General features: G+C 43.1%; 1 protein-coding gene across 8 annotated transcripts in view; it reads right to left on the bottom strand.

Moving 5' to 3' along the window:
• The window catches only part of CTPS2 (CTP synthase 2), a 139,137-nt gene that overhangs the window by 35,916 nt on the left and 89,965 nt on the right, over positions 1–13,256 (bottom strand). For all 8 annotated transcript variants that reach the window (XM_090063116.1, XM_090063072.1, XM_090063065.1 and 5 more), the window contains one exon: positions 1,496–1,592. In XM_090063116.1, the coding sequence (XP_089919242.1) occupies positions 1,496–1,592 (97 nt within the window). The remainder of the gene's footprint in view (positions 1–1,495; positions 1,593–13,256) is intronic.

The following is a 13,256-nucleotide window of genomic DNA, read 5'->3' as shown; positions in this document are numbered from 1 at the left end:
TCTAAACTAGCAAATGAGCTAGTCTGGAACCCCAGATCTGTGCTAGAAGTAGGGAACTGAGAGGAGGTAGAAGGTGAGGCTGGGCAAGAGGCACGGCTGGAGCAGGAGAATTGACAAGCAGGAACCAAAGCAGGAACTTTGCCTAAAATGGGTTGCACTTAAGACACCTGAAGAAGACATGTTGCGCAGACATCTGCCAGCCAGCAGTATAACTACGGGCAAGTGAGAACGCCATGAACCTTGGGTGCTGCCTAAGGAGAGAGCTGGAGGGTGCTGGAGAAAGGTTGCTAGAATAGAGCTAAGGGGAACGACACCTCTTACCTTCCTGTTCCCCATCCCTCCCCGCACATTGCACCTTGTTTGCAGTGGCTTTAGCAGTGGGAAAAGCAAAGAATCAGTGGAGGCACATGGCCAATAGTTCTCCTTTTTGCCACTGAACACTGGCAATATGAATGTTGGTGGCAAAAAAAAGGAGGCAACATCTCCAGCAGCACCAAATCTGCCACTGCCACCCGGGGCCCAGAACTGGCCAGATAATTTTCAGCTGTTTGCACTTTAACAGAGGATTCTGGGGAAAAGGCATACATACATAGGAACAGGGTTTCATAAGGGGCATGGACTACTCCGGTTACAGAGTGTTGAGGTTGTTATGCAGACATGCTGGCTCCTTGGCAAATATACACATTCCCAAGTGACTCATTTTTTCATTATTCCTGAGTAAGTTTTTACTGTCTGGAGCACCCAATGATAAGAGACGGATGTGACAAATATCCAAAGGCAGATTTGGAGTCAATGTTTGTTTTCCTTCCTTTATGCTCCTTGTATGGAAAGGCAAAACCAAAGAGGATTCAACAGCCAAGGATGTTCATTATTGTACACAATATAAATGTGTGGCTAGAATCGTCAGATGTGATTTGGAAAAGCAAGGATTAGCTGGAGTTGGTTAAAACAAAACAAAAATGAAGCGAAATGTCTTACTTAGAAAAATAAAACTATGCTATATTTTAGGTACTTATCTATCCTTTTTAACAGCTGGGCAACTAGCGTGCTGAAGCCAGCGGAACCCTGAGCTTTTCTTTCCCCTATGGGACAAGAGCCACAAATTTATAACTGCTACTTAAAGGAGGAGAGAAGGAGACGATAAAGCTGTGAAACTACAATTCCAGTGATAGTGATTCTCTACATTACACTTCAAACAGGGATAGGGACAGAGATTGTTGTTAACCCAGACAATAAGGTTTTAGTAATGTATTTTACATAAACTGAAAAGACACACTCAAGTAACTAATTAGAAACAGGAACAAGAAAATGCCATTTTTAGGGTAGCCTTTTAGGTTTGGAAACACTTCAAATATTAAATGCATGGTATGGGAGAAGAGGGAATTTCACTATAAGGACACTTCAGAACATGTTTAACATGATGAAATTCAGGCTTTTGGTGAGGCACGTAACATTTTTATCTGAAGGGCAAATGAAACAAGAAAAGTTAACTTACGTAAGACAGAGTCCTCTGTTTTGAAAACTGTTCTCCTTTTCCCCAGTCTCATTGTTCCTCCCATATCTCCAGGATTGTGTTCTGGCATGTCAATGACCTTAAGGCAGAAAACAGGTAAGTACTATTTCATGATTTCATTATTTTTTTAAATAAAAAGTGTCATACAGTGAGCCACATGGAATTAAAAATGATAATATCACTTTAAAATAAATCTACAGAGAGGCAGGTCTCCAGTGTTTAATATACTTAGCAGGAATTATGATATAATTTCTGAGTATAAGACTTTTGAGAGCCATACAGGTATAATAGTTAGGACTGTGAAAAAAATTGATACAAGGTTTTTTTTTTAATATATTTAAGCTGACAGAAACAATTTGCAAATTCTTGATGAATTCACTGAATTGTTATGTCTGAAAAAAATCAGAAGTTTTCATTTTTATAACTTTGAAATTAAAATAGTTCAGTGTTTCAGTCTTACTTTTAAATTAATCGATTTTTCAAGTAAAATAAAACCCCTGGAAACAAAATATTTAATTCTGGGTTAGAGTAAATGTTTCTCTTAACCCTCTCCCCTTTGTCCCTATAAATTTTTGATATGGCAAGCAAAATATAGAAACAATTAATTTCATAGCACAAATCATAATTATTTCAACTTCATCACATGTAGCACACATTAAATGACTAATGTTTTGGAACCAGGTTTTTTTTATTACAACTAGCACACACCATGCCAAACAAGTTTTGCCCTGGTCTATCTTGACAGATCAGTTGTAATCATCATAATTATATATATTTTTTGTAGTTAACGCAGCACTTTAGATTCCTATTTGATTCCAGTCAGATTTTGTATTACAGATAAACCCTTGGTTTTAAATTATTTGAAAAATAATCTTTGGAACGAGATCTACATATAAACTGATGTTGCTTTTCCTTGCTAAGTCTGTAAAAGCACCATGAAATATTATTTTGAAGGGTGCAAACTGCTCAATTCAGACCAAGAGGTATTAATTCCAGATCCAAATCATAGCTGTTTTAATAATAACCTTTTGTTAAAAGTTTTACTGCTGCTCAAAGCAAGAAAAATAACACTCATATTATTAAGTGGCAACCTATGAGGAACTAGGCTAGCAGACAGTTTGGGAAAATAACATTAGTTTCTTCTAATGCATAACAACCCATGAATGATAACCTTTTCCTTTCCATTGATGGGAGTTTCTACACGTTAGTGCTCATTGTTGCCTTAAAAGACAAAAGCAACTCAAAATGTATGCCACCTTCACTAGGAATTTAGTCCTCAGACTATAATCTCTCTTTATTTCTGGTACTCCTTGAAACTTGAAAATGCTATTCAGCTGAGTATCTCTTTCCTAGTGAATGACATTTAGCTGCAGGAATACAATCCAGTACAATAAGAACAGTATTAAGAAAGTGTCTTTGCTTTAATAATATTTTGTGCACTCTTAGAATTATATATATTCACCTTGTGGCAAGGAGAAAATAGAGGAACTTTATACAATAAGTTCCTTACAAAAAGCATTCAACAATGTTCCTCACCAAAGGCATTTGAAAGCTTTATTGCCACAGGATTAGAGAGATGGTCCTTTTGGTGGACTGAGAGCCAATTAAATGACAGGAAACAAAGGGTAGCACTAAACAGTCACTTTTCAAAATAGAGGGAGGTCAAAAGTGGGGTCCTGCAGGGATCTGTGCTGAACCCCGCTTTGTTCAACATTTTCATCAATGATCTGGAAATGGGAATTCACTGTGAAATCTGAGTTTTCAGGCAATACCAAATTATTTCCGGTAGTCGAGTCCCAAGCTGATGGAGAGGAGCTGCAGAAAAATCTCACCAAACTAAATCAGTGGAGGAAAAAGGCAGATAAACTTCAGTACTGACAAGTGCAAGGTAATGCACCTGGAGAAAAATAACATCAGCTTTATGTACACAATGCTGGCTTCTGAATCAGTGGATGCCACCACCGTGAAGGGAAGCACTGGGTGCCTCTCTGCAGCCTAGGTGCTGCGCGACTTGGTGATAGCTTGTGCAGGCGGGCTCCACTAAGGAAGAAATTAAAAAGTGGCAAGGGGCCTGATCCTTTATTTTTTTCTTCTGGAGCCTGCTCATGTCTTCCTCAGTTAGGGGGCCACCTGATGGCGGGCCAAAGGGTCCCTGAGCTGCACGAGGCCTGGTACTTCTTACCGTGGCGGAGTTGCCCCCTGGACTGCCCAGATGGGCTGCTAGCGGGCAGGTGTCACCACTGCGAAGGGAAGGACTGGAGCCCCCCACAGTTCAGGGCCTGCCAGCAGCTCCTCCCCAGCCATGGGAGAAGTGGAAAGGCTCCAGGAGGGGGGAAAAAAAAAAAAGATCAGGCCCCTCACCACGTTTTGGGGTTTTTTTCTCAGCAGAGCCTGCCCGTGTGTGCTGCCACTGAGTGGCACAGCCTCTGAGCTACATGGGTCCTGGTGCCTGCGTCCGCAGCAGCAGCGCCCCCTGGGACTGTCCAGGTAGGGTGCTAGTGGGCAGGTGCTGCCCAGGGGGTGCCGCCACTGTGGAGAAAAGCACTAGGCACCCCCACAGCTCAGGGCCTACTTAGCCTGCCAGCAGCTCGTCCCTCTGCCATGGGGGAGGTGAACAGGCTCCCAGGAAAAGGGCCCTCACCACTTTTTTTTTTTCCTTGGCAGAGTCTGCCCATGCGAGCTGCCACCAGGCTGTGCAACCCCGAGCTGCAAGGGGGAGCTTCCCTCTGTGGTGGGATAATAATAAAACTTTGAATAATAAAAGATGTAAAATAGAAGACACAAGCTAAAAGGGTTATTATAATTACACCATATGGATTAGTGATACTTTACCTACAAAGTCTGAGTAGTCTCCACACTCATTTTTGTGAAGTAATTACAGGGTTTATCATATTCAAACAGTTTGTTCAAATCTTCTACTCATCGCCTTTTCCAAAGAGGATAAAAGTTGTGGATGAATCTGAAAGCTATAAGCATGGGCAACCAGTGCCACCTTAGTCAGGAAGGCACATGCCTGCCCCCTCCCCCCCGGCAACCAGTCAGAGACTGGGGTGGGGGGGACACTTCTCCCCACAGCCAATCTCGCCAACGGGGGGGGGGAGGGGTGTCGTCCCCTTGCAGCAAAACTTACCATCTGGTGAACAGCCACACTGCTCCCAGAAATGGGTGCAGCACTACATCCAATGCTCCCACTCCCTGGCCGGCACTCGCAGGGGGGTCACTGGTGCTCCCACCTGCCCATCGCCTAAGTGGGTATGAGATTACACTGAAAGGATTGAGCATTATCCCTTCTGAACTGAATACATTTCTTTTATGAAATACATTACCAGGAAATTATTTTATATTCTTAGAGGGCAGATTAAAGTTACTGAAATGCAGTTTCAGATTACCAGTGCATATGAATCTTTGCGTTATCCAAACCCAAGTTAGCTAATCACATTCCTTTGTATCATATGTAAATATGTATATGGTAGCTTCACTCCATATATTTCAGTAATTCTGAAAGGTTCTACCTCTGCAAGAGCCCACTCATATAGCTGTAATAAAAATTTCTTAAACTGGGAAGACTTTATGTAATTCCTGTGTCAAGAGAATTCATGATTTATTCACATTTCTGTCACTGTGTTGGATTCTCTCTGGCTCTCCCCTGTGACTCTAACCCAAAGTATTTCAACAGGTCTGTCCCCAGTTTCATACTAGAGCTCTGAGCAATCATACAGCTCTTTTACACAAAGAGCTACTCCTCCTCTTTCCCCCTACCTGTCCTTCCTGAACAGTTTATACCCTTCCATGACAGTGCTCCAGCCATGCGAACTATCCCACCAAGTCTCTGTTATTCCAATCATATCACAATTCCTTGACTATGGAAGGACTTTTAGTTCTTCCTGCTTGTTTCCCAGGCTCCGTGCATTCATGTACAGACACCTGAGCTAAGTAGTCATTTGCCCTACTTTCTCAGGCAGAATGAGAACGCCCCCCGTTGTCCCCTCCTGCTTGCGTTTCCTCCAGGTGCCCCAGTTTCCCACTTAACTCAGGGCTTTGATCTCCCTCCCCCTGCAAACCTAGTTTAAACTCTCTTCACTAGAATCAAATGACACTTGTACATGTGATGAAATTGGCCGTTTAATTGCCCCTTTGCACCGCTTTAACTGCATCACTGTTTATACATGCGGCAATGTATTTTCATTTTAATTTCACCATGCTGTACATGTGTGGCAGCGTATTTTGCTTTAAATTACTTTGTTACATAGCAAAGTTAAACATATCAGATGTATTTTAGTTTGCTACATAACAAATTGCAATGGTGCACAAGGTGCTGGAAGCCCAGATGTGCTCAGGGGAGCTTGGGCTTGGCGGGTTTCCAGCATCCCATGCACTGTCCCTGGTGCCTTCTTTGGCTGTCAACACGCCCAGCTGCCCTCCTTCTGCCTTGCTGCACTGCCCCAATGGCACTAATCCACATGACGTTATAACAATAACACTTTTTAGCTTGTCTCTTCTATTTTACATCTTTTATTATTCAAAGTCCCCCCTCAAAGTACTAGGTTCTGCTACATGATTAAAATATGTACGATCAGAAATAGCTAAAATGTACAAAAACAGAGTGAAATCCTGGCTCTGTCAAAGTTAAAGGCAAATCTGACATGGGACAATGTTTGTTTATGGTACAGCATAGAAGGCTTCCACTAGCACAATGGCCACCAACCTACAGTGACACAAAAGCACTATTCTAAGCCGGTGACGGTCTGTAGAAAACATTCATACTTTGTTCTCCTTGGCCAACCTCCGTGCTGATTTCTTAATTCTTCTGTGGCCAAAAGCAACATGAGAGGCTATAGCAACAAACACGTTTTGCATAGGCACTGGGTTGCGAACCACTGAGCTAGAATTTAGTATAATATCCCATTTCCTAACCGAGGCACATCAATTTGAACAGCTTACAGGTGCTCCAGCCTCTAAAGCATTCCCTTACTTCTAGGTGTAAAATAAGATGTTGAATACTGTTAATGCTCAAAAAATGGGCTGGAACTTAACTAAGCCAAGAAACCACATCTCACATCATGCCCCACTATGTAAGTGATGGTCCTCTATGCTTTCATTCTCCAAAGTGCAGAGCAGAGCACATTCTTGGTAGGAAGCCCACAAGATGTGAAACCCACATCTACTTAAGATCTTTTAAAAAACAATGCAAAATGTAACTTATTTTTTCCTGGAGATTTTTCAGTCAGTAGTGATTTTTCAGTCAGTAGTGTGGCAGTAGATTAAAAGAAGAATAGTCTATTAAAAACTAGTATGTTTGCACTTGCACTTAATTATTCTGATAAGCACACTATCAAGTAAATGTTCTTGCTGACCCAGATTGTTAGAACTTCCTGAATTTGATGGGCCCAGTTGAATTGGAAAGGATTCCAGTATTTGGTGTTACTAATGTTTTGTGTGGTTAGGCAAGGATAGATTTTTTTACACATTAATTCCTCATCGTGCCTTCACCCTAGACCTTCCTTTCTCCTTCAAATAGCCCCTATTGCCTTCCTCCACTTTTGGGATTATTTAATCACAGCAGTCAATATACTTGTCTATTCCTTTACTTTTATTGTAACAATCTATTATAGGAAGTTTGGAAAGCAAAATGGCTCTGCTGCCCATTGAGAGTAATGACCATAAATGAAAGCAGCTCATATTATGTAAAACTTGGCTATTTTCTATGCCATGTTTTAATTAGAGGAGATGTTGTGTTTTCTGAATGCTAGGTTTTATTATATAAAACAACTGTGCTTTCAAGCCACTTCATTTTAAAAGGCTTATATTCCCTGCCACAAAACTCAGCAAACCCTACAATGCAATAATTCTCTGAAGAGCAAACAGCATCAGTAGAAGTGTAGGTACTTAAGCAACACAAAATGTCAGGGAGCAGATAAGGACAACTGGAGGAAAATTAATAAAGTCCTTGAGCTGATTCCCTCTTGTCCTGATCCCTAAAAAACCAAGAGAGAGACAAGGACTTCACAGCTACATTTTAGGTCAGGCAGACAAGCAGAAACACGGATCATGAATCTATCTGACATAACACAATAACAGTAAGATCTGATTGGTATTAAATTACAAAACTGAATGAGGAATGATTTTAACCATCCATGAAATCCAATACTCCCCAAGAAATGTTCTGCTTGGAGGGTTTCCTAGCTTTAGGAAATGCATAAAGGCAAATGACAAGAACTGAGAGACCAAGACAGTTAGGGCATGGATCCCAATCTGTGGAAACTGCATCACTTGTTGTTTTGGGGATAAGGGAATTTACTTATTTCCTATGACTTTCTGAAATGCTCCTAGTTGTTTTGTATGCCAGCTAGAAAATGAAATAAATGTATTGTGGAACGTTTTAACATTTATTTTTAAAAAATATAAGCCATTAATTTTTGTTCCAGGCTGCCATCTGTCAATGTGACCATGTTAGAATTCTTTTATTGTAAAAGACTTACGTGAAGAGCATCTCATTTAACAACAAATCAGTCTTCCATTCAAGTAGGGTGGCCACCAGTGTATCTCCAGAACACAGGACATCCCACTGGTGAGCGGTTGGCCCCCTTGGCCAAAAAGTGGCGAGGGGTGGGGCCACCACCTCTTCCACCAATCATCAGCGAGAGGTGGGGCGACCTGGCCCCTTGGCCAATCTGCAGCAAGGGGCAGACTCACCACAAAACAGCTACTTCCCTCCCTGGCTGGGAACCCTGATCCTCCTGGCTGTGCACTGCCCCATCTCCAGGCACAGCCAATAAAATCGTGAGGACAAATGATTGATATGTATTTCCACCAGTGAATTGAAAAGCAGGACTTTTTGAAATCATTCCTCATTAAGAAAAAATAGAGGACACAGGGTTTAAAAACAGTATGGTCTTGCATAAAACAGAACCAATGGCCATCCTAAGTTTAAGTCCTATACAGCATATAAAATACTATATAGTCTAAAACAGCAGTTCCCAATATGTGGTACATGTATCACCAGTGGTACACAGACAACCTGTCAGTGGTACACATTAACAGGTTTATTAGAATTACTTTATATGACACAAAAAAGGTGCTAATACTTAAGGCTGAAATGAAAAATTTGCTGGTGGTACTTAAAGTTGTATCATTTTAAATTGGTAGTATGCAATCTGTCAGAGTTTGGAAACCACTGATTTAAAATATACAAGTAGATGAGGTCCTGACTACTTCAGCATTTGCACTGTTAGCTTGTCCAGAGCTACAACACTCTCATATATCCTTGCACTGATACCATTTGATTTCAACAGTTCTTTGAGCAATCAGTCTTTGAAGAGTTTCAGTTCATCTACCATTTTATCAGGTCGCATTCAAATAACAAATTATTTGCCACTGTTGAAAGAGGCGGCTGTTAATATAACTACTGATCAAAGCTTGAGGAGAAGCACTGACTGAGGGATTAGCTAAACACAGAGTGAAGCTCTAAGAATAATACTAACATCAAAACAGCTTTGCAAAGGGAAAAGCTGAAGGGAACATGGAACATTTGCTGCTGAATACCAATACTACCAGGCACAGCCATGAGATTCTTAGCAAAGCAAAGCAAAGCAAAGCAAAGCAAACAAGAACTCAGCCTAACATGCCTTCAAAATCCATTCATTTATTGGCTCTAATTAAAACGCCTGCAGCATCTCATGTATTCAGCATCCCACACTTCAAAATGGTGGCAGGGTTGCTTTAAATAAAGTTTGTTCAGTGAGCTTTAAAGTACCCCTGCTGCCATTTTGAAGCGTGGGGATGCTGAATACACAGGATACTGAGGCTGCTAGAACATGCTAATTAGCAACCTTCAGCAGACTCGATTAATTGAGTCTGCTTCGATGTGTGCTAATTAGCACACATTGGAGTAGGCTTCAGGCATGTGCATAGGTGCCCTACGAGCCAGGTGTTGTGTTTAATCCACCTGTACCTGAAAAACCCATTATGAATTTTTGTATTATGCTGTGGCAAATTGTCATGTGAACAAAATGCTTTTCATGTTTTTTTACTTACCTCCATAGAGATATTTTTCTACCAAAAAATTACAAGGGGTCAAAAAAGTCACACAAAGCCACTGAACATTTCTGCATGCTTCTTTACAAAACTGTAATTTTGTCCTGTACCTTATGAATTAATTCTTTATAACTGAATTTACAAGAACAATCTTATTAATAACATAGATATCTTTTTTCCCAGTACAGAATCATTACCAGGAATCTGGGTTTCCTGCTGCCCACAAAAAAACAGAAAAACTGAGGAAAAAAATCTCATTTTTCATTTTAAGGGAGAAACGTGGATTTTCCATTTTTGCAAAAAGCTCTCTGCAGGCTGCCAGAGTTCCAGCCTGCAAAAGCTTCTTGCAACAAAGGCAGGAAACCCTAAGCCCTGTTCCAAGGGGAACACTCTCAAGTCAGCTAGGGCTTGGCTTAGGCTCACTTCCTCACCTACGGCCTTTGGGGTAAGTAAAGCTTGCAGGGGGCTGAGGATTAGGGGGCTGTAGGTCAGGAGGAAGGGCACTGGCAGCATTCAGGGAAGGCCCTCTGGGGCAGGGGCAGGTGTGGGTGCAGGTGACTGCCAGGGCTGGGGGGAGTTTGGGGGCTGTAGGAAAAGCCCGGAAGGAGGGTGGGGATCAGGGCAGGGGTGTGTGGGTGAGGGCTGAAGGAGCAGAGAGATGTCCACAGGCACTCTCAGGCCAGCACAGAAGAACCCGGGTAGCATCCCCCTCCCCCACCAGGGGTAGGTATGGATAGGCAAGCAGGGTATTTTACCTGTGTGCCTAGCAGTGTTGAACAGCCAAGGCACCTGCCCTGCTTCCTGCTCCCACAAGGAGGTGGCAGCAGCTATGGCGCAGCACTGCAGCCCATAGTTTCATAGTTTCTAGGGTCAGACAGGACCTGAACAGATCATCAAGTTGAGCCCCCTGCCCTGGGCAGGAACAAGTGCTGGGATCCTAATACCCCAGCCAGATATCTATCCAACCTCTTCTTGAAGATCCCCAAGATAGGGGAGAGCACCACCTCTCTTGGGAGGCCATTCCAGAGCCTGGCAGCCCTAACCATAAAGTAATGCCTCCTGATATCAAGCCTGAACTGGCTCTCAATCAATTTGTGGCCATTATTTCTTGTTATCCCAGGTGGTGCCCAGGGGAGCAGAGCCTCACCTATTTTCTGCTGGTTCCCCCTGGTGAGTTTATAGACAGCCACCAAATCCCCTCTCAGTCTTCTCTTGTGGAGGCTGAATAGATTCAGGCCCTTTAGTCTATCTTTATAGGGCCTGGTCTGCTGCCCCCTGACCATGTGAGTGGCCTTCCTCTGGACCCTCTCAAGCTTAGCCACATTCCTCTTGAAGTACGGTGCCCAGAACTGGACACAGTACTCCAACTGAGGCCTGACCAGTGCTGCACAGAAGGGAAGGATCACCTCCCTGGACCTGCTTGTGATGCATCTCTGGATGCATGACACGGTGCAGTTAGCCTTACTGACTGCTTCCTCGCATTTGCAGCTTATGTCTATCCTGAAGTCAACAATGACTCCAAGATCCCTTTCAGCCACTGTGTTATTGAGAAGGGTGTTCCCCAGCCTATAGGTATATTGCAGGTTCCTCCTCCCTAGATTGTCTGCATTGTAACCTGTCTAGATCTAGTTGGATTCTCTCCCTCCTCTCCAGTGGGCCCACTTCTCCCCACATCTTCGGTGTCATCAGCGAATTTGGACAGCCTGCTTTCCACACCCACCTCCAAGTTGCTGATAAAGATGGTGAATAGCATAGGCCTGAGGACTAAGCCATGGAGAACTCCACTGCCCACATCCCTCCATGTCAAAAACAACCCATCCACCACCACTCCCACAGGATGCTGCAGCATGCCAGAGGCCAGGGCAGGTGCTAAGCTGCTGCTGCCCATGTGCCATGGGATCAGGCTGGCTGGCTCTGTGCCTCTACATGGGGCTTCCACTACTCCAACGGGAAGCTGCATGTGGAGACAAGCAAGAGCCCACCCAGCCCAATGGCCTCCATGTGTGGCTTCCTATTGGAGTCCTGGAAGCCCCACATGGAGGCCCAGCCCAGTCCAATGGCACATGGACCAGAAGCTGCACACCACTGGGCCAGGCAGGAAGCTGCATATGGAGGCACAGAGTTGCGTGCCATCAGGCTGCGGGCTCCTCCTTGCTTCCACATGCAGCTTCCCACTGGAATGCATAATTCTGAATTTTCCTGTGCATGCTTTTGAACTTTTCTGCACATAATTTTGAATTTTTCTATGCATAATTTCCTGGGGTACACAGAGTAGTCTCAGCAGGAGCTCTGATCTTCCACAATGAAAAACCCAACATCAAATGCCAAAATATATCGGTATTTAGAATTTATTTTATTTTAGTAATTGAGGTACTGGTAGGCTTCCAAAATGCTTTAAAACCGGAAACATAACCATAAAACATTGTGTTCAACTGAGACCTATATATGTAGTGGCCTTTCATTTTAATCATGGATTTGGGGGTTTTAATCAGAGAATTTGCAATTTTTATTGGAGAAGTTGCAATTTTAAACAGACAAAACCAGGTTCCTTGATCAATGCACAAAGTGAAATCCATAAATAAATACTTTAAAACAGAACTCTTCTGATAAGATACTTTGATTTTCTGTGTTTTTAAGAACATTTTCACTTTATTGTGCTGCTAACTAGAGTGACCCTGACCAGAACCCAAACAAAAGAAAGACCTCATACAAGAAGGAATTTCTAGATTTATTGAAGATCAGCACAGAGAAAGCTGCTGAACTTGGTTCTGTTTAGCATGTGTGGAAATGTACAAGTGTGGGGGGTAGGTTAAGCCAGCATGGGTAATCTTTGCTAAGGGACTGAATTTAGTTAAAAATGAATGAAGCAAACTTCCAGCACTGCATATTTGCTCCAGATTTTCACTACTGTAAATAGATCAATTGCTTTTGACTTCACTGCTGCAGGATTTTGCTATTTGACATTACCAGCTATGCCCTGAGCCCATCTAAGCATCAGCACAGCTAGTATTCTCTGGCTGGAAGAGAAGGACTGCCAGTTTGCCTGAGCAGAAGAAACAATTACCTGTGCATTCCCTAAGGGTTGAGAATTTCATCCCTAGCATTTTTACATGTGCTCATGGAGGTGGGGGAGGCAGCGCTTTAATTACAGTGATTCTGAGAGCTGTTCTGATTAAAGCATCTCTTGTCTCTGTAACAGGGAACCCTAGCCCTGTTACCAGGAAGCAGGGCAGTCCCTTTAAATCCAAAACCTTCTTTGTGCAGCCGTCCAGCTGAGCAGGGGTTAAGGATCGAGTCCTGCCAGCCAGTCAGGTGACCGGAAGGGGAAGGCCAGAACCATATAAACCGCAAGCAGAGAAGGCCAAGGAGGCAGCAGAGAGGGAGGCTCTTGATGACTACAGAGCAGTTGTGGCAGCCTCCTTGGGAAGAATGGGCCATGCTGAGAGACAGAACCACAAGCACATATAAGCAGGCACCTTGCCTCTGTTATTTTTTTTTTATTTTCATTATATGGCCATAGAGACCTATGGTTTACATTTAATGTTAAAAGCCAGTGGTTTGTGGCTGAGGCTGTAGGAAAAGAGGAGGCCTTATTAGCACTTAGTGGCACTGTGACAGAGGGCTCAAGAAGCCCTGCTGCACTAGGGCCACAAGCCTAGAGTCATTTGAAGGGAAGATAGGAGCCTTGAACACAGGTCCTAGTGGGTGG

The sequence above is a fragment of the Crocodylus siamensis genome, chromosome 1 (genome assembly GCF_052110815.1).
Source record: "Crocodylus siamensis isolate JL-2025a chromosome 1, ASM5211081v1, whole genome shotgun sequence".
NCBI classification, from domain to species: Eukaryota; Metazoa; Chordata; order Crocodylia; family Crocodylidae; genus Crocodylus; species Crocodylus siamensis.
Note: the sequence above shows the minus strand (reverse complement) of the source record. Positions and strands in the feature narration are given on the sequence as shown.